Source organism: Amblyomma maculatum, chromosome 1, assembly GCF_055883805.1.
Source record: "Amblyomma maculatum isolate TAMU_Amacu chromosome 1, ASM5588380v1, whole genome shotgun sequence".
Classification (NCBI taxonomy): Eukaryota; Metazoa; Arthropoda; class Arachnida; order Ixodida; family Ixodidae; genus Amblyomma; species Amblyomma maculatum.
This window is the reverse complement of record NC_139344.1, coordinates 84,283,897-84,305,127: the sequence shown is the minus strand read 5'-3', so window position 1 is coordinate 84,305,127 and position 21,231 is coordinate 84,283,897. Positions and strand designations below refer to the sequence as shown.

At 42.3% G+C, this 21,231-nt stretch overlaps 1 protein-coding gene across 2 annotated transcripts; it reads right to left on the bottom strand.

The window, feature by feature from the left end:
- Positions 1-802: 802 nt before the first annotated feature.
- On the bottom strand, positions 803-20,586 carry LOC146202993 (dehydrogenase/reductase SDR family member 12-like). 2 transcript variants are annotated; one of them, XM_084588482.1, is made up of 9 exons: positions 20,380-20,585; positions 19,901-20,034; positions 19,576-19,658; positions 19,400-19,498; positions 16,285-16,366; positions 11,420-11,481; positions 10,272-10,470; positions 6,260-6,397; positions 803-1,660 (listed from the first exon to the last, which is right to left on the bottom strand). In XM_084588482.1, exons 1-9 carry the CDS (start codon positions 20,436-20,438, stop codon positions 1,545-1,547), a joined length of 972 nt encoding a protein of 323 aa, XP_084444608.1. In that variant the 5' UTR covers positions 20,439-20,585; the 3' UTR covers positions 803-1,544. The 2 variants fall into 2 exon arrangements, with proteins under 2 accessions (XP_084444608.1, XP_084444609.1); XM_084588483.1 differs by lacking the exon at positions 803-1,660 and adding an exon at positions 4,075-4,185 and having other exon boundaries at positions 20,380-20,586.
- Positions 20,587-21,231: the final 645 nt, after the last annotated feature.

Sequence of the window (21,231 nt, the reverse complement as noted above, 5' to 3'; positions counted from 1 at the left end):
TGTGGCACACATTGTAAAACATGAAAATTTGGCTATTGAGAAAATTGGCTCAAATCGATCACAGGTGTGTGTCGCTGCTTCCGTAAGGGGGACATATATTATGGTGAGGCTACCCAAAAATATAAAATATGCCTCTGCCCGTGCCACTAGGTATAAAGGGGGACAGGTGAAAACCCAGGAGAAGCATGCATTTGCAGTGAAACCACACGAGGACAGTGGATAGAGTTAAAATGATACACTGAAGAGGCTCACATACTGCCTAAACTACTATTAGACAGCCATGAAGCAATTGCAGGTACCATTTATAGAGAACATCACAAAAATCTGCCGAGCTATATCATCCAATAATACAAGTAGTACTATAATGAGGTTTATCTGGATCACCTTGCAAGCAGTAGTTGGCAAGTTCGATAATGTACAGCATTCAAGTATATAATGCTCGCACAGATTTCGATGTACATTCATGGCAAGGCTAGTGGGTAGCTGGTACCAGTGAGATGTGGTTTAACAGTGTGAACAAGGACAAGCAGGGTAGAAGTGAGAACGCCCTACTTGTCTGTGTTGCTAGCGCTTTTGAACGATGTCTCATTTGTACGCAAACCAACTTGCCCAGTTTTCTGTTCTCCAGGGTAACTGGTGCATTTGCTGTTTGGGTACTGATTATGCAGAAATGGCCCCTCCTGCATTACATCTGTTAAACAATTTCATCGCAAAATTCGTCTCTGGGAATAGAGCACTTAAGCAGAGTTGTAAAAGCTGACCCGATTAGCTGTGACCAGAATGAAGAGAACCGACAGGCCCACACGCATAACGGTATCAATATATTTGCAAAACAATTAACACCACAATGTCACAAGCACAGGTAACTAACACTCTGCAGCCTTTACGTACATAGAGGACATCACAAGTGGCGGTCTTCGTCACAAATAAATATATGCATCAGTAAATACAATGAGCATTTAAGGAAGTAATTGTTGCTGGAAAAAAGCTTGCAAAGCATTCCATTCGAGTGAGCAATAGCTATGCTCTATATCAGAAATATAATGTTCAACTAAAGGTAGAATAATCTGCCCCCCCCCCCCCAGCCCCACCCCCACAATCCCAAAGAAAGAACACCAGCATTTCTTCGTTATGCTAAGAAACATCCTTCCTTCAAGGGGTAAAAAACTAGATGTTAGTGGCCAAGCAGATTTGTTTACAATGCAATTGCATGCATATGTCAAATGCAAACAAACAGGTTGCAAATGCTACTGCAGCCCTCACTGAGACGAAAGTGAAAAAAATTGCAGTTTTAGCACTTTCAGGTTTAGCAATAACAGCTGCATACGCATCGCATGGCAACCATGCACAAAATGCATAGAAAACGCGTTTGTGCCATGCCAGGTACAAGAATGATTGAAACATTGCACCTCATTATACGTAATAATGTGGCAGCAGAAAAAGGGGTCACCCCTGGTCTTGAGCACACAATAGAATGACTAAGTAAGACAGGCCCCAGTGCTGCCAAAGTGGTCACGTACGTCGGTGTTAGCATAATACATAGGCTATGAGAGCCCCAGCTTGCTAACAAAGTCTTCCAAGTTTTTCATGAAAAACTTCTCGTCATCCACGCTGGTCTTGGTCTTGCCAAAGGGAATATGGGGGCAAGTTGTTCTTCTGTCTGCGTGGTAAAGTTCCAAGCACTATCAGTACAGCAGGGTAAGAAACAGGTGACAACTGAGCACTACTCTCGTCCCACATGCAAAGTTGATCAACTCTTAAAATCCGCTTCCAACACTTATTTGTGAAGTCAACATTGCTAGGAAAATAAATGGCTGCTTAAAGGGCCGCTGCTGCAACAGCTCCATAAAAATTTTTATAGCCTAAGGCATAAACGGCTTTTCTAAACATACACACTGAAAACATCACAAACTGCATTAGTAATAAAGGAGTAATTACTCATTGACATCTACCCAAGCGCAGCTATACAGCTTTTTTGGAAGCTTTGTAGTTTAAGAAAAATTTATCCTGGTCTGGGAATTGAACATGGGACCACCGCCTTTCCGGGGCAGTCACTCTACCAACTGAGCTAACCAGGACAGCCAGCAGATCAGATGGCAGGGTGAGAAGCAAACTGATCAGTAACTCGAAGTGGGAACGATGTTGACCAAATATTTATGGGAATCCCCCCCCAAGGTGTAGATTTGTAATAAGGGAGTAATTACAAACCTACTCCACCATTGGGAGATCCCCTAAATATTGTAAGTATTAGCGCATCATGAGAGGTGCAGGTAATTTTTCAAATACACAGCATAGTCACAGTGCCCTTATTTTTTCTGCTTGTGGCTGGTTCTAAAAATTTCACAATTCGAAGTGGTATGCAATGCAAGCCAGTGACGTGCTGTCCTCAGAGATGCAGGTAATAAACGGCTTTAAAAAGAAGGTGCCCTAGTTAATTAGTCGAGCAATGTGCAGGACCTTCACCTATAAAACCATCAGATTTTCTTGGCTGCTTCTCCTTTTCCACCTTTTGGAGAATAGAGTTTTCAGCTGGGGGGTTCAAGCCGCCGAAAGACTTTCTTCAAGTATTCACTTTTCATTGAAATGGTACCTGGTTGTACCTGTGTACTATTATGTAAAAATATTTTTTGATTTCTAACCTGGACAGTCGTCAGTATGAAGTTGCCTCTTTTAGGAAGTGCTACTAAAATGCTATTCGCCGCGAGATCGACCTAGAGGTGGCGCCACCGTCACTCCGGTAGTGTGGATCGGCAGCCGGCGGCGCTCGTAGAAACGCACGTTGCGTAGGTCTGCTTCCGAATTTACGGCGGGTTTGTTGGCGATGAAAACGTGTCTTCTGCAGTATTTCTGCAATATTGCAGACAAATATCCAAGGATTTCGCCAATGCAGCAGAAGAAGAGCGGATTTTAGGAAAACAAAGCACGCAGTCTTCTAGATTTACTTTGCACGTTTCTTGCGCTGTACCATGCTGACACACTAAATGCCTGGGCCTGCCTAATGACAGCTTTGTTTTTCTTATCGACTTTTAAACAGTTTGCGCGTGTCTCATGCGAGTGAGACCGGCGAATTTAGTGTCAAGCCCACGCAGATACAAGGTTCGTGCTCTGACCTGCGGTACTTTAGATTGAATCGAGAAAGCCTGGTTCATTATATCGTACTTGACTCGAGGATTAAGCAGGTTAAATGTAGCATTGGCAGCGCACTGCATGGCAAGTTGCTTTAGACTGAGTGCACATCAACTCTGGCCCCAGACAACCACGCACAAGTATTCCCCAAAAATGAGATCACGCCGACGCCATACAGGAAACCTCGCCGCACAGGAAAGCTGATTGTTGACGTGTATAGCGCTGAGTGGATTGAATTTGCCGAGATGCTTTTTGCGGCCACTGTCATAGAATGTGTTAGTGTATTAATGCATGCGCCACTAACTGTAAATGATTTCCTGAAACCGAGGAAAGTATAAGGGATTTTTGATGTGTGTGATGTTAATATATAACTGTAAATTAGTAGTGTAATTATTTTGTTTTGCAATGCGAATAAATTTCACCGTGTGAGAGAACTTTTACACACTTGACAAAATTTACAATGATCAGCGATTAATTTTCAGTAACGTTAAAGTACAAGCTACGAATTCCTCGCTGCGAAGACATCGTTATAAACTGCGCATGGGCATTGTCATGTTCTGGGAAGCAATTTTACAGGCTGAAAATTTCTTTATCATTAATTATTTAGCAGTGACTAAAACTTATGCGAAGTAAAATATTAGGGTTGCTTCCAAAACAGATGCCGGATAAAGAACTATTTCGAAAGAAATGGAGGTCATCTTATAATGCGACTATAAAAATGTATTTAGTCCCGAACTAAACACTGATATTTAAGCCCGCATGAAGCTGTTTTATTCCCCTTGTCAGAAACGAGTTTTCTCGGAAAAAAAAAAAAAAAAGAAAAGGCAGGCATATTGGTCCGGGTTTAACGCATGAAAGCGGCATCGGCTATGAGGGATGATTGCAGAGGCTGGTTTTGGTGTCGTTTTTTTTTTTTTTTTCATTATTAACACCACATTTACCACGTGGGATTATTTATTGTGCAGTCAAATCCCACATCAGAGGAGCGCCTTTCGAAACGGTTGTGATTGCATCCCCTGTTCTCGAAATCAGCAGTCGAGCGCCCTTACCATTCAGACACTGCGACAGAAGTTTAAAAGCAAAAAAAAAAAAAAAAACAATGCACTCACACAACTCTATCGTGCATACAGACGGCATAGCAGGCATAGAGTGGTCTGTTCAAACTGCATTCGGCTATATGAAGCAGTCTGCGGTGGCATATGTTTTAGTAGCTGCGGTATTCCAAACAGAAACGGGAATATGCGATTTCTGAGCGCTTGCATTACCTTTTATTGACGGCAGCGATCTGTTTTGCTTTGACACGGCAGTAACGACAGTACCACTTCGTTTGAGGCTTGCATGTCAAAGGATCTCAAGCGCCGAAGACCGCGATGGATGATGTCCTAATCCAAGCATGACATGTTCGATACGGACAAGTATATATATTTTTTTAATGAAGCGTGGGGTAATAGACTGTTCATATTTATTTTGCAAGAGGCATGCATATAGGTAAGCAAAAGCTCACAGAAACCACGAAACAAACAAAAACACTCCTGTACACGCCGCATGCGCACGCATAAATCACTGCGGGCTGGCACGCGACGCGAAAACGCATCCACACTGAGTAGGTTTCACCGCTGAGCCGCAAGGTGGCGACTCTGCTCGATCTCGAGGCCAATATGCCAGAAACTTGCACAGGAGCCTACAGTGACGGGAAAATTCAGGTAGTTTGGCTACGGTTGCCCTGAACAGCTTAAAAATAGTAATCTAATCAAAACATTTCTTTTAAAATCTGTTTCAAATAACTTCGCAACAAGGTATGTGCACATATGGGGTGTTTTTTTTTTCTAATGTGTATAGATATGCATTTTAAAAACTATGTAAAAGAAGTCTGCAATGTGTGCAGGTTGGTTGTAAACCTAGGCAGACACTAATGTATAGAGCTTAATGATTAGATAGTTAAGGTTAACTAATATACTTTATATTTTTATTTGAGGGGATGATATATTGTGAAATTGATGGCCATCAACTTCAAAGGTCGACCACCTTTTTTAAATTTTTTTTTTCCGCAGTGTGGCTCAAAATGTCAAATGTCAAAACTATTCATCTGAAAGTTTTTTGAGTTTGCTTTCACACATTGCACAGTTATAGAATGGTGTTGCTAGCAATTTTTATGTACCAAATACAGATGCAGTTTATGTATTTGCTGATGAAGTCAACACGATTTTGGTAACAACACTACACACAGTGATGCCATTTTATAAATGTGCATTGCATGAAAGCCTACTCCAAAGCTTTCAGATGCATATTTTTGGCATTCGATATCTGACCCACATTGCCGATTAAGAAAATTTCAAAAGAGGACTTGCCTTTGATGTTGATGGGCTTCAATTTCGCACTATAATTTTGCACTTTCAAGTCAGAAATAAAGTCGATTTCAGTTAACTGATCGTCAGCCATCACACTTTATCATGGACCTAGTGCATACTTTGCTTTACAATCCACCTGCACAGGCACATCTTTCGCAGGTTTTTAAACAAAAATTGTAAAAAAAAAAAAAATATCGCCCCATGTTGCAATAAGAGCTGAAATTTAGGTCAAACCTATCTCAAATGAAATTTTGTGTTCCAGGGTGTCAGTGAATTTTAATTCTGAAAAGTCGTGTACAAAATCTAAACAGATGTCAAAATGAGTTTAACCAGAGACTTGTCAGATTTCAAAACCAGTGATCTGCTGACTGACCAATCATCCCCTTTTTACCTTTACTGCTACTACTAATACCGCCAAACAAAAAACAAAGGCTTAAAAGTTCACTCTGCATGTTACAAACTTAAAGGGCTGGCTGGCTAACATTGGCTTTGGGTGAAAAACAGCTTGTGTATATGGCAATAGTGTTGGTAGTATTCGTATGACAATTCCATCCACATCAGCAGCAGCAGCAGCATCATCTCTAACATGATGTGCTTACTTAAGCAAGAAAGAAAGCATGCACAGGTAAAATCCACTATCTGCATACCATTATTCAAATGTGCACACTCAAATGCCGTCAATCTGACAGTATATTTGTGGTGCGGTTTTCAAAAATAATTCTTTTTTTTTCATGCCAACAACCACATTCCAGTGTGAGACGTGCTTTGCACAAGCCCAAGCCCACCTTGAAAAAACATGCCGCTTGAGTGTTTGAGAGCTGCCCTAGAGATGGCCAGCCACAGAATGGTGTCTGCTGCCTCCTCCACCGACCGGCACCGCACGGAGACTTTGCGCAGAAGCTTTGGAACAGCTTCCTTCACACCTGCAAGGAATGGTCGAGGCACTGTGTGCGGCAATCTATGCCCTTGCTAAATGTAGAGTCGAAGTGCTGAGTCCATTCCTTTGCTTCCTTTTTTTAACGGCAGTAGTTTGACAAGCATAATTCTTGCCATGCAGTTGCTGTGTTCCATCAGTGCTGCAGCTGGCACCATCTATGGATATTTCTTGCAACTGGACATGCCAAAATAAGTTGTTGCCATCCGACAAACTGTTTTGGTGCGACTAACGCTTAAATGTTCTGTTGTGTTAGAAACACACTTAGAACTATATTATATACTGCACTTAGGAAGAAACTATGAACTGCAACCGGGTACTATATTCCAGTGCATAGGAAGAGCAAGCATGCTTTGGTTCCATACCTTTTACAGTATTGGCACAAAAAGCTGTCGCAGAATATAAACTAGTTTCATCAGACAGAATGGGAAAGAATAGGAGAACCAACACCACAGGAAAAAAAACAACGTAGCGTTGACACAATAGAGACTTTTTTTAGTATAGCGTACACAGACACACGCAGAGGAATAGCGCACGCCGAAAATATTGTGACGTGTACTGCGCATGCGCTATACGATACCAGAGACCGAGCTCTTTCGTACGATCGGCCGCCAGCGTATGCCGAAACTTGAGTTTATCGTGCCCAGCCCTCACGTACAATGGGAGATCAGTGTTGACAAGATGGCGACGTCCAGGCCGCCCGCTTCAGAGTGAATGTGTCTTCATTACCGCATTACAGGACGCGCTGCTGCCTATAAATGGCACATGGAGTCTTTGCTTTGCCTCGTGTAGCATTCAGCTCAAATAATTAGTGAATAATTTGTTTTGTTTTTTTATTTTGAACGGCGGCATTGCAGTCCATTAGCCTGACAAGTAGTGTTGCTTTGTTGGCCTGGCAACGCCATGAAGTGGATCGCCTTTGCTTGACTGCTTACACGTGTGTATCCGTAAAAATATGCTTGGCAGTACGGAGCTGAAAAGAGGCCGGTACTCACCATGACGGCAATACAAGGTAAAAGTATTCAACACGGGAATACCAACGTTGGGGAGTACGAAACTGCCGCAGCAAAGAAACTGGCTAAAATTGCGAGGTGACTTGGCTAGATTTGGCTTGGGAGTAAAAGAAAAAAAAAAAAGCTTGAATGTGTTTTTTTTATTTTAAATCTAGATGTCGGCACTGTCGTTTGCGTTCGCGCTTTTGTACGGCCAACTAAAAGCACCGATGCAACACACGGAGTAGCGTCGCATAATTTTCTGGCATTTATCGTACGAAAGCGTCCATACGCTATACTAAAAGCCTCCAATATCTATGCTGCAGCGCTCTGTTTTAGTAGTTGGTTAAAGGCAAGTACTGAAAATGCAGAGTGGATAAGCATCTACTGTACCTAGATGAAGGTAAGAAGCTCAGGCTATGGTCAAATTATGTACAGACATTGAGTTAGCTGAGGAAACAGGGCTGGCATTTTTTAAGTGTCAGATTAGTCAAGTGTATTTGCAAGCGCAGAGAGGCTCATCTTAATGCAAAGAAAAAAAAAAAAGTTAAGAATGCTGAATTGGGCGAGTTGGTGCATTCGCATTTTAGGAAACGTTTCCTAAAATGCGAAAAAGTTAAGGCTGGCCAGATAGAATTTTTCATGCCTACCAGTATGTGTTATAAAGTATTTTCCTGCTAGTATCTGGGCTCAAATACCAAACACAAAGTAGCTTTTGATGATCCATGTTTTTTTGATAAGTATCTAACTTCCCTGCATTTTCCAGAATCTGCAAAAAACTTCAGTCAGCTATGGGAGAACTTTCTTCAAACAAGTAGAGCAGCCAATATGCCAAGTTGCATCATCTAGCAAACTACAATGTTTTGGATAGGGTGGGAACAGGCCCCACAGTTTTCCTCATGGTACAGCCTGTCAAACTGGTTGCTCCGCTCGGCTTATCAAAAAAGTTATCCAGCAGCTGACTGCCGTTCTAGAAAATGCACACAAGTTCCGATGTTAAATCACTTATCAAAAAATGCTGACTACACCCCCCCCCCCCCCCCCCCCCACGCTACATAATACAAATAAATTAGTAAAGCAGTGCACATGTCTCGTTAAAAACGTTTATTGGTTAATACAAAGAAAACTCCTAAACAAGCTCCACTTTTGGTTATAATTTAAAAAAAAAACAAAACATATTTAATGTTCCCAACAATTGCCTTGTGGAGATACTGCATGCCAAGTGAAGAAATGCTGACGTTTTGCCAAATACTTACATGCAATGTAGGTGAAGAAAGAAGGGATTAAGTCCGATGTTACCTTTCACAGATCAGAGAACCACTGGTTTTATACCGAGCTTATGCTAGAACAGTGACAGGCACTTTACACAGCACTGCATAACATTACGGATTTGTTGGGAAAACCATTTCGTTGCTTCTGCTCGCTCCACTCTTGTGAGGCTTCATCTCGAACAAAACGGCTGACGTAAATGAAAATAAACTCTCCCTTTAGGAAGGTAAATAAATACAAGAAAAGAAGTTTTTCTGCTACCATTCACTCCGCAAGAAACTACCATTTCAGCATTCGACAAAACAGCGGCCTGAAAACTAAAAGCATCTGCCTCAACCAACCAAAACTTTGGTACATTTGACATATATGCCTCCATATTTCAACAGCCTCTACAACCATGGCTGCCTTCCTAACCTTTAGGCCAAGATACGTGTGTGATGCTGCAGTGATGCATTTTCTGTGGCACCTGCTCAGAGAAGAATGCCTAAAGCTGGCTCCTCTCAGCAGGTGAGACTACTTATGACAAAATTCAATGCCCTTACCATGTCCCTCAACTACACAAGCAAAATGTATAGCCTGGAGAACAAATCAGCAAACAATTGGAAATCTTTCGTGGCAAAAGAAAAGGCGCATACATATTACCAGTTGACCACTTGCAATAATTTGCCACGAATGCTTTAGTCATTCCACTATATAGTCACCTCACATTTAAATTAGCTGGTGTGAAGCTTTCAACAAAATCGTTAATGTCAAGCAACAAAGAGCTCTTTCCTTAATTAAGAGTTCAAGTGTACATACATGCCAAATCAGTAAACTTCTTAACATCCCAAGCAAGACTATCCCTATGTTGTGAGCAGCCAGGAATAGGCAAATAGGGTCCTTTTTCATTTGATTTTGGTACGAAAGAAAGTTTTTTTTTTAGCTCTAATTCAGGTACCAATACTGTTATTGAGCAAAAGGTTTCGTAATTTGGGCTTAAGTATATTTTTTTTTCATGCAAAATACAATTTACAGTAAGCTCTCAGTTTTCCTCGAGACATAATATGTTTTGCATTATTTTGCTCCCATTCTTCTTTCTTTAATAGAATATAATAGGATGCACTAAAAACTTAATCAACCAAGTTTTTTTTTTTTTCTTTATTACAATTCTTTCCTAACATGCATTTTGATCCGACAATTTTCTTTATTTCAATGAGCCTTGGCTTCTTTCGTGTGTGTACCTCAATCTACCCCTCACCTGACTATTCCTGTCTAAATATATATGCCCTTAAGCAAGATGAGAAGAGTATATATTTTATGCAGCATTTCACCTGCACACCGCGCCTTTTAATTGCCAGCCATCTTAAATCAAGCCCATAGTAACAGTGGCAACCTCTCAAGGCACCCTACAGTTCCCTGCACTGGCATGCTTCCACAAGGCGCAGCCGCTGCTTCTATGCTTGCAGCTCGTCAAACAAAACTGCTGGAAATTTATGTTTATCACAGCAACTGCTGCCTGCAAAAGATATTTACACAACAGAATGGAACCCACAGCCTTCTTTGCACCCATGGGTGGCATGGGTGCAATACAGGGAGGTTTTGTCACGCCACAGCTGTGCCTACCTTGGGGTTCAAGCCAGCCAGGGTGCATGACCGAGAAGTGGATGCCAGGGTAAGTTTCAGCATAGTGCTCCACCAGCACAGCCTGGTGTCGCTTCGTTTGTGTGAAAGCTGCCAGCCCATTGAAGGGGAACATGCACTCAAACTGCAGGTCCACTGGGTCCAATCGCTGCATCAGCAGGCTCCCACATGTGACCAGCACCTGAAAATCGCTGCCCCATATTAGCTGCGCTTCCTCAACGTAGGACAGAGCACATGCTTGCGTACCAGACCACGATACAATGATGTCACTCTTCATGTACAAATGAGTTGGGCACAGGAGCCATGCCTCAACCTAGCAGCATGCCTTGTTCTTTATTATGTTCTCCTTTCTTCCCTTCTACTACTTCTCACTTCACCACTTGGCCTGGCTTAGAGGAGTGCCAAAAACTACAATGGGCTCCAGCTAAACGACTTCACAGGGTGGGCACTAAATGATGGCTCTCAGCGTAAAATAAAAATGACACAAAGAAATAACAGAGCGAATGCATAAACTCGACCGTTTCCTTCTTCCTACTTGTCTCTATTCTTTCATTCCATGGAAAGCACAATCTTGTGTCGCTTGTGTCGTCTCCTGCTCCTTTTAGTCTTGTGTTTTCGCGCTGCTTTAAGATGAAAGCACTATCAATCATTTTCTTTGCCTGTACAAGCTAGGTGAGAAAACTAACCATCAGAAATATATACAAATACGAAACAAAAACACACACAAAACATCACAAACCAGATGCACAATACAATCTGCATGCCGCATCAGGCACTAGGCTACGGATCTCTCTCTCCTCTCTTTCCTAGGTGTTTTTGCATGTGCGCGTGCACACACAAACACGCATGCACGCACGCACATTTGGCATCTCAGATTTCGCAGCAATATCAAAGAGCAGCATATTCTAAATACCTATATATTTTTAGGCCAAGCACAGTATCAGTGATGTGAAGAGATATGAACTGGCAATAACAGTGGCATCAGTTGGATGCCAATGTACTGCTAAAGCTGAGGCTTGTGCAGAGTGACATCAATTGCATTTCACACTGAAATTCTGCCATACTTCTTGCACCAGAAACTCAAGGCAGAGAATAAGGAAAGAAGCAATAAGAGCCTGGTTTCAGCTCACCACTCTAGGCTCACAGCTCTGGTTCAACAGAGGGATCAGGTTGGTAATCAGAATATGAACTCCTGCAAGAAAATGTGAAAGCAGGTTTGAAATAGACATCCCCAGTACGAAATGAATTTTATCGAAGTTACACCTAGCTCTGAGTCACACTGTAGTGAAGGGCCCAAGATACATTTAAACCTTGTCTTAAGCACCAAAATGTAAGTACTTAGGCATTTTTGCGCTTCCCACCTCTAGCAATCTAGCAACCACCAAGTTTGCCAAGCAGCCAAGCCCACACTGACATGCCACAAATGACCTGTCAAAGTGCATAAAATAAACAGCAGCGAAACACTGCACAATATATTCAGTCACAATCCTTAAAGTATGCTAGAGTCGTGCAAGTTAAGGTCAGTGACAAAGTACACATTTTATGCGACAAAGTGCAGCCAAGTTACAATGCCCACCGCACTATAGGGCTTGGGAGACTGTTTGACAAGCATAAACATTTCGGTGCATAAGCATTCTTGCAACCACGAGAAGTGTTTATTCGTCAAAATGCAGCTGCCCCAGGCAAGAATTAAGACTGCAGACTTGTAATCACTAGCACAAATACTGCAGCCTATTATCCAGAACTGCGGCGCAACGTACACAAACACGTGGATAAAAACAACACAGGCATGCACTACCAACTGTAATACGAAAAGGAACCCAAACTCCCTCTTTCATACTCAGCCACAACTTTCTCCACTGCTTCCAAGTACATCACACTCGCACACATAGTCACTTTATATTAATTACAGTTACAGACAAAAAAAACGAAATAAGAAACACCCAATATTTTTCCACTATTCTATTAGCATCGGGAATCTAGAAGAATATAAATTCAGTATAGCCCTTTTACAGTAAAATCACAGGACTGGCAAAAATTTTTACTACATCAGTTTTTGATGGCATTACTCTGGAAATGCTGTCTTGTAATTAACTGACTACTTACTCGACGCACGTGTACTCGGTGTACAAAAGGAACTTAGGAATACCTTCCACCTTTCTTTTATCATCTCTTTATGCGATTTTTTTTTTTTCATTTATCACATTTTACTTTACCACGTTTTCGATTTCATTATAATGCCTAGTGGAAGTACCGCTTTCGCGTGAATACAAGGACTTAACAAATACAATGAAAATTTGATTCCATGTGGAAACCAGAGCTTTGGGTGAACATGGCATCATTTCCTGCGACTTCTGTGTTATTTAAGAGGCAACAGTTTAAACATGTGCTACACAGTCAAGCGGTACATGCACACCACGCTTCCGCTTCTTGCCACTGCTTTATCGTGCTGCATACTGCCTAGCGGTGTGAAAGTTTGCCCTTTTGTTCCTTTCCCTACATCTTGCTGCACCCTTCCTACCTTTTACTTTTTCAATGGACCGTGCCGCCTTCTTGCCCTATCGTAGCTTGCTTTAATTTTTTTTTTTTGTGCGTGCTGCATGCTTGCCTCACTGCTCCAAGGCCCTTGCGAAGCTGGAAGCTCATGAACCTGGTGGTTAAGCAATCTCAAAAAACGCCGTTTTATTGCTATTCATATACCTCCGAAAAAAAAAAAAAAAAAAAAAGGGTACCTAGCCTTGCTACCCTAGGTTGCTTGCGTGCTGCGATGTCGTTCCATGGGAAGTACCGTTTCTTTATTAAAAATGCATTTACTATAAAAAAAAGAAAGGTACAGTCATCTATAAAAGGCAAACTGGGACTGCAGTTTCGCTTTACTATACGTATCCGAGTTTTTCTCCGAGTTCACTACTGCAGGGTTCTACTGTACTTGTGCCGATCAGAAAGATAGCAAAAAGTTGGCCTGCTACATTTGTAAAATATTTTTTTCAAGATGCAGGTTAGGTTTTTTTTTTTTTTTAAATAACATATTTTCAAGTTATCATGGCCATAACTGTGTCATTTAATATTTAAACTATTCAATGCAAAGGTAAGACCTGACAAATTCACTCCCATTTCTGAACAGTATAGCAAGGTGCAAAGCTTCATGCAAAATGTGCTCAGAACAGACATAGGGTTTGCTTTCACACTGTTGGATTTGGTACTGTTTTCTTGATAATGTATATTACAATATATCTTTTTCTAGTAACGCACCCCTCTCGGGGCTGCCAGGCGAAGAACATTTGATGGGGCAGGTTACAGAGACTCCCTGCAGAAATTCATAAACAATAGTGGGGTGGGCCCATTTTCCAAGCAGTAGTCAAGCGCAGGGATGGTCTTGCCTAGCCTGTGCAGTGTGAGGCAGGCACGTGAGTCATCCATGGACACACCCTGACACACCTTCCTCCTCGGCTTGATCTACTTCATCCATGACAAAAGGACGCTGGCAAACTTGACCGCATCTTCTCGCTTGATGCCAGGGCAAGTGGGGACAATGTGTGCATTTCAGAGGGCCTAGAAGATGCTAGCACTTCACATATAATTGTGCAGCAGTTCATTGTGGGGATATTATTTGTGGAAAAGCATGTGCAGCTAACTCCTCCTCCATTTTCACCTGGCATAGTCATCAAAAATGGTGGATGGCGAGACTTCGCGCACGTACAGTAGTATTACTGGAAAAAGTTCCATTACAAACATTCCAACAATGGCACTGTCAATGCACTGCAAAAAATGTGAAGTGCTAGTTCCAGACTGTGACATGTTATACTATAATTTTTAAAATTTAATAATGACTTCTATTCTTGTCAGTTAACAGAACAGTAAACCAAATCTCAGCCAGAGCAAAATGTTCATGTCAAACTACCTGTCATAAATTCAACAATCACATGAGGAACAAAATGCTGTTGAGTAAAGCAGTAATCGAATCCAGACTGCACATAACATGAAACACCATTAGCCAACCAACAAACAAAAAAAGCAACAACCATCCATTGGTTCCAGTACTAGTACAGTCATGCCCCGTTAATATGACCCCCGTTAATATGGACGACCCGAATTATGGACAGTTTTTCTGGGGACGAAACCTTTTCAATGTATTTTTGCCTCATTAATATGGAAACTCGCTGTCCGGACAATGGACAGGGGAAGAATGCATGCGCCCCATGTATTTTTGTCTCGTTAATATGTACAGTGCTTGAAAAAAAGCAGAGTAGTCCGAAAGCAAGTTAAAGAAGGGCGCGCCGCCCGCGAACCTACGCGACAGCCGATACGGCGGGAGGCCTGAACGAGTCCTGTGGGGTTGGAAAGAACCAAAGCCTGCGTGTCGCCGTACTAAGGGAGGGGGGAGGGGGGAGGGGAGCGCAAGAGCGGAGCGGAACGTACACAGAAAACCGAGGGTCAGCGTAAGAAAGACCCCGAAAGGGGGGAACCAGGAGATTTCTGGGTGCAGCGGAAGTGCCGCCGCAGTCGGGAAAACAGCAACATGTGGTTGCCATAAATTCTGCTGAACGTGAACAGAGAGGCCGGTAAAAGCGTAAGAAAGAAATGACAGGAAGAAAGACAAGTGCCTACAGTGGCGGTGGGAACTGAAGTTTTCTTTCCCAAAGCGCAATGTGTGTTCCATGAAGCCGTTAACGCTTTTCGATGAGTTAAGACACACTCACAAAGTAGAGCGACAAAAGAAAGGCGACGTACGAAGACGCAACCGGGACCGGGCGTCCCGTCCTGGACGCGCTTCCCTCTCATGTTCCTGGTTTTCGTCCCCGTTGCGCTGCCGAACTGACAAACTTTGCACACTAGGTATGTCGGCTTCGCTTTGAGTCAACGATGCGGCCTTGAAAAGGTCTGAGCCCGTCGTAATCGGCTAGCCGTCGTTCTAAACTGTACTTCAGCTTGCAGTGTTTGTTTTATGGGAACACATAAAAACGGCGCCAAGAAGATATGACGTTCGATAGCCCTCTGCATAACAGCTTGCCAACTTGACTCCCTTGCTTCCTTACAGAAACAGTACAAGGCAAAAAAAGAAAGAATCAGGACGGAAAGGCATAAAGGTTAACTAGGCAAAAAAGTGCACAGCATCAGGAGCCTGTAGCCCCCAACTTGAGTCTGGCTTTTGGCAAGGCGGGAGTTAAACGCAAAAGAACAGAGCTGAACGTAGACGCGGAGAAATCTGTGAATACAAGCGGCAAAAGCCATCTCAGTAAATCCAAGCTGCGAGGAACTAGTATCGACAGCTCAGCTGTTTTCTCGCCTCAGGAGAATCTCAAGCAGCTACTTAGCGGCTACTTTGCTCATTGAAGAGGCCATTTTGGAAGTGGCGGTGAGTAGAGAATCAGACGCCGATTCATCGGCCAGTGAGGAGTTCGTGCTCGAAAGTTCGACCAACACAAAGCCCAACATCACGGGCGTCATGGTAAGCGAGTCGCTTCAGACTGCACTAAAAGTTTACTGCTAAAACAATGACAAGGATAATGCACTCAAAATTGCCGGCGTTCTGTGGAATTTTGAGTCTAGTGCACACCGTTATGTACAAAAGCAGTCGTTAATTACAATTCTCTTTTCTCAATAAAATCCTTTTGTTTTTATTCATGACTCGTTATTATGGATGACTCGCTTTATGGACAGTTTTGGTCGGAAACCAAAGTGTCCATATTAACGAGGCACGACTGTATAACCAATTATTATGAGACCCAGAGTTAAGAGTACTTTTTATTTCAGCAGTGCCCAAAAACAAGAGAAGATATCCATAAATGCAATTACATATTTTGCACAAGCTTGAGGCTAGTTAAAACCAAGAACAGTGTGCATGAATTGCTTGCCTGTAACCAATCAGAGGCAAGTCCCAGTGCTGCATTCACTTCACTTCATTTTATTACCTTAGAGCCTAGCAGTGCATCAAGCAACAAGCCTTTTATCACAAAAAGCAAACAAAAATATATGGCAGTTTCTTTATACTCACCAAGTGTGTTTGTGGCAAAGGTTTTCTCAAGACCATCCTCCCCGATTTCTCGGTTTTGCGTAATTGTTGAAGCACAGTTGACCTGTGTAAATCGCACATAATAACACATCAGCAAAAATTTCCATTCCTCCAACACACAGATGTGCAACTCGCATTAAGTGCCCTGAAACTCCTCACGACTGTTGCCTGTTTTGTGCTACCAAGATGTAAGTAAACGTAATTACTGAACCAACTTAAACATTTAGTCCAGTGCTAAAGCACTGCAGAAAGAATTGGTGCAGTTTGCGGCGAACAATGACTTACTGTAGTGAATATGATGTGAAAGCACTGCATCTGCAGCGAGGAAAATAGAAACACAAAAATAAGACTGGGACTAGAGCATCAATTGCAAGCCTGACTTACCAAACTGTCACTGCACGGTAAATGTACCAGACAGTAGAGCAACCTCCATGTGAATGGCTAATTTTATGCAGAATTCGGGCTTACTTAACACACTGGTTGAACTTATTACACCTGACGAGCATAAATCTACATGACGCAGCTATCACTGCAATGGCGAAAATCCAGGACAGAAAAGAGTGTGGTACGGTTTATATTTGAGCATCGAGCAAAGCTTGCCCAAAAAAGCTCCGATTATATACATAGTTATTCACCTGAAAGTGACATTAACACCATTTTACAATACAATTTCAGTTAACCGATTAAAATTTTTCTCGTCCCACTCATGCAAGTACCAGCAGTTAAAACAGTGCACTGTCTCCTGCACGACACCACTGTCAAAAGCTGAAGCGGCGCATCTGCAGCCAATATAACTTTGTCAACCACGCACAAGCATACTGACATAATTTATTTTTCTCAGATTAATCTTCATCAGACAGATGTAACTGTAAGGGAAAATAGACAAAACTGGCAGTTTTTTCATTTAAAAGATTTTCATAACCAAGGAACCGTTTCAGTCATCAACAATTTTCAGTCACTTTCACTGCCACTTGCACTGCTTTGCTAACAGGAATTTCAACATCACATAAGCATACGCGTGCATTCAAACATATCAATTTCTGGTATAAAGGATTGGAGTACACATACTCAATCTCACTGCAGTGTGTACTCAGCTGTTATGTTTATTTAAATAGCAAATCAAAAGTCAGTACCCCGCACAATATTGTGCACGAGCTGTTTCATTAACAAAATATGACTGAATAAAGGAAGCATCGTGTCATTTAGGGAGAGTTTGAATCCACACAAATACTACAGGTACAGCTGCAGCCAGAAATATTATGGCGCATGCTTCTGGGGGTGTTTGAAATTTTTTCAAGTGTGCTGCAAAGATGTGATGGTTACATGGGTCAATACAAGAGTGCACCAGCAGAATGTGTAAATGTATGTAGAAGGTACTTTATTATATTTGTTATGCAACACATCACAAAGTTTCTTACCATCAAGGCATGCTTCATATTACTATGGCTGGGACTGTACACTCGGCTTTGATCAATTCAAGTAAAATTTTCCACCTTTTCCATTTTTTTTTTTTCAGTTTTACTGAGTAGCTTCAGTTAGTGCCCTAACTGTCCCATGGAGCAAAAGTTTTTGTTAATTTAATCTCATGTCAAAAAGCGAATAAATTGAACTAGACTAAATTGATTATGGTTTGGAAGACAAGCATTATTAGTTAATGAGAACATGTTGAGGAAAGAGCACATTAACACATACAGGTGGATTTATGGTTAACTCAAAGTCAACTATAAATCGCAATGCATTTCCTAGACTTTGAAAACGGAGATTCATAGAGTTAATTTAAAATCCCTAGTACCTTGGGTAAGAAATTTTAAATCCGCCACTGCTGACATTGCACAAAACAAGAGGCGCTGCCTCCATCAGTATGCAGTATTCTTATCTTCACGAATCTGCTCCACTTTCCCAACTACATACCACCACCAATTACGAGTTTTGTTGAAGGTGCCCATGGTCCATAATTCTGCTCTAGTTCTGGGACTCACTGTGCCAGCATGCCAACATGCCACACTGAGAGACAAACAAAATGTAAAACTGGCTCCAACGAAAGTCAGGGACACAAACCTGTGGAACTGGAGGGGAGACGGTGCTAGGGAAACAAAAACAGCATGTCCAACCTCACTCATCAGTCGTGGAGACTACACTAACTCAACTAATTAGTGACCAAATGCACGAAGCTGCCTGCATGCAGAAACAGTTTGTGACTGACTGGTGGTTTGAGAGCTGTATTACTAGCCAGTGCAGTCATGCATGCATCCTTCCCACATGCAAACAACCTTGCGCATCTGGCAGCTGATTAGCCGACACTAGGCACACTTTCTACAACACTTGACAGCTGAGACTAAAGGCAGCTCTGACAAAGGCAGCTGTGGGTGTGCAGAAACCATGACTTATTGCTGCTGAAGTGACAAAATAGTCCCTTGTGCATGAAGAGAATTTCAGAGAGGATTTAAAGTGCATACTGGTATTTTAACATATTTGTGCAGGTGAAGACAGCAATTATACCATGATTCTGGAAAATAAGAATTTAATTTACAGAAAATTTTGTGTATGCCCACCAAAGTAATGTTTACAAAAGTTAAACTGGGCTTAGCATGTCCTCATTAAGCTAAATTATGCAATTTGAATGTACATAATTGCCACATACAAAGCTGACACAAGAGCTTTTAATGTGAGACATAGATCTCACAAAGATCTCAAAGAAAAATGAACTGCATTGGCTAGTAACCCGTCACTTCATTAATAAACGTCTGAGCTTAGTATCATATGAATTTCAATGTAATAAGCACTTTTTAGACCCAAGCACAAATGCTTGCTACAATAAAAATAAAGGAACCTTTACACAGAGTTAACTGTGCACACTAGAACTTGCAATAGCTGACAAAGTCCCACAGTAAACTTTGCGATGCCCTTCTCGCTGCTCTAAGAGAAAGAGATGACATGGAGAGCTCTCCAGATGAACAGAAGGAAGCTGCACTGATGTTAAACACTGTTGCACTGATTCTGCAGAGAGCATTTCTTAACGTCTTAGTGCTGAAACTAGCTTTTCACTGTAAACAGAGCTAAATACATGCAAGTCGAAGCCAGAGTAATTGTTACTTACCAACACATGCAAGATGATATTGTTTTGCTTGAATCGTTTCGCAAAATTGAACACGGCCCGGGGATTGGACATGTCTAAGATGTGCACAATAACAGCGCTCTGTGAAAGCAATAATTGTGAAATAGTTGGCACGTATTTTTCAATGAGTTAAAATATGGAAGGGATGCACTCATTACCTCATTTTCCGTTATGTCTACGATTGATTTCCTCAGAGCCTCTGCCTTTTCTTCGTTTCTGCACACAAGGTGCACTGTGCCACCTGTTTACAAAGCGATGAGCAAGATAGCAAGCTCTGGTCATTTCCAACCTCACTTATACGAAGTGAACCCTTTCTACAACACCACACACACACTGTTTTAACGATGCCTGTGCAAATAAAGATCGTTTCGATGGACGGTCATTATTACTACAGTTCAATCTAGTACCAGCAGGACATACGTTGCTGAAAACTGCTGAAAGGTCACAAGGGATACACACTAAGCTTACAGTGAAATTTCTTACCTTTTTGAGCGATTTCGATAGCGACAACTTTGCCGAGCGTACCCGTAGCACCAGTAATCATGAAGATCTTGCCGGTGCAGTCAACATCCAAGTCAGGCAGGTTGAAGGACCGACACGCAGACCGAAATCCGCTCCTGAAAAAATTAAAGTGCGAAACAAAAGAGCTCTAAAACACCTCACACAGCAGCGTGCGTTAACAGAAGTGATGGCGCATTACGTCGTAGGACGAACAAGAGATATAGGGCAGGTTTAGAAGATATGTCAACAGCATTCTTAATACGAGTATGTCCGCGGACACACCCTAAATTGCAACTGTCAGGTCGCATTGAAACACATTGAAACTGGTGTAACTGTTGCCCCAGAGCGTTCTCGGAACAACATACACTTGGTTCCCACGCGCATAACTACCGCAAAACAAAGATAAAAGTTGGAAACTGCGTTGAACATGTGTCAATTAATATGCCCCGCAGCTGTCTTACCTGCTGTATTCTTTCATGCCTTTTGCAAACCAGAAGACGTTTCTGTAAAAAGCCGTCATTGCTAACTATACCTGTATATCATTAACAAAAAATTCAGCTATTATTAATAGCTGCAAGCGCGACAACTACGTTAGTCCACAGAGCTCCACATCCTGAGATCTCTGCGTTAACAGCAGACGGCTTTAAGGACAGAGCCCAGGGTAGCCAGATTGCGGTAGAGAAACCGCTACGTGACTTTTTTGGGCAAACATCCGCGGCGCAGATGGACGGCGCAGTAGAAGCGGGCCGCAGCGACGGTAAACAACAGAACGCATCTGCCTCGGAGTCGCATATTTCCTAAAACAACACGTTCGGCAGCCATAAATAGCAGGTCTGTCGTACGGTGATGTAAAGTGGATGGCATTCTCATCACCCGCATGACGATCGTGCTGTTGCCATCGTTTCGAAGTGAGAACGTGGTTGGCGTGGTCACGCCAGCGAAGCGATCCACGCAGATCCGTTCCAGACTGGACACCCGTACTTTTTCATTCCGCGTTTGTTATATATATTTTTAAGATGGTTTTGAGGGAAGGCGGTGGCTATATATATATATATATAGAGAGAGAGAGAGAGAGAGAGAGAGAGAGAGAGAAAGAGAGAGAGGGTACGTCGGACGGATTCGCCCGCTGTTTTTCATGATGTGGCCCAAGATATACGTCGGACGGACCTAAGACTTTTTGTTTTCTCCGGGTACGGTGGTTTTCAAAATTTCGACTTATCTCGCGAGGCATTCGCATAAGTTCGGTACCGATACAACGGTGTGAATTTCGATCGTAATTACAGGACGGATGCAAGTTGGCGCAATTGCACAAG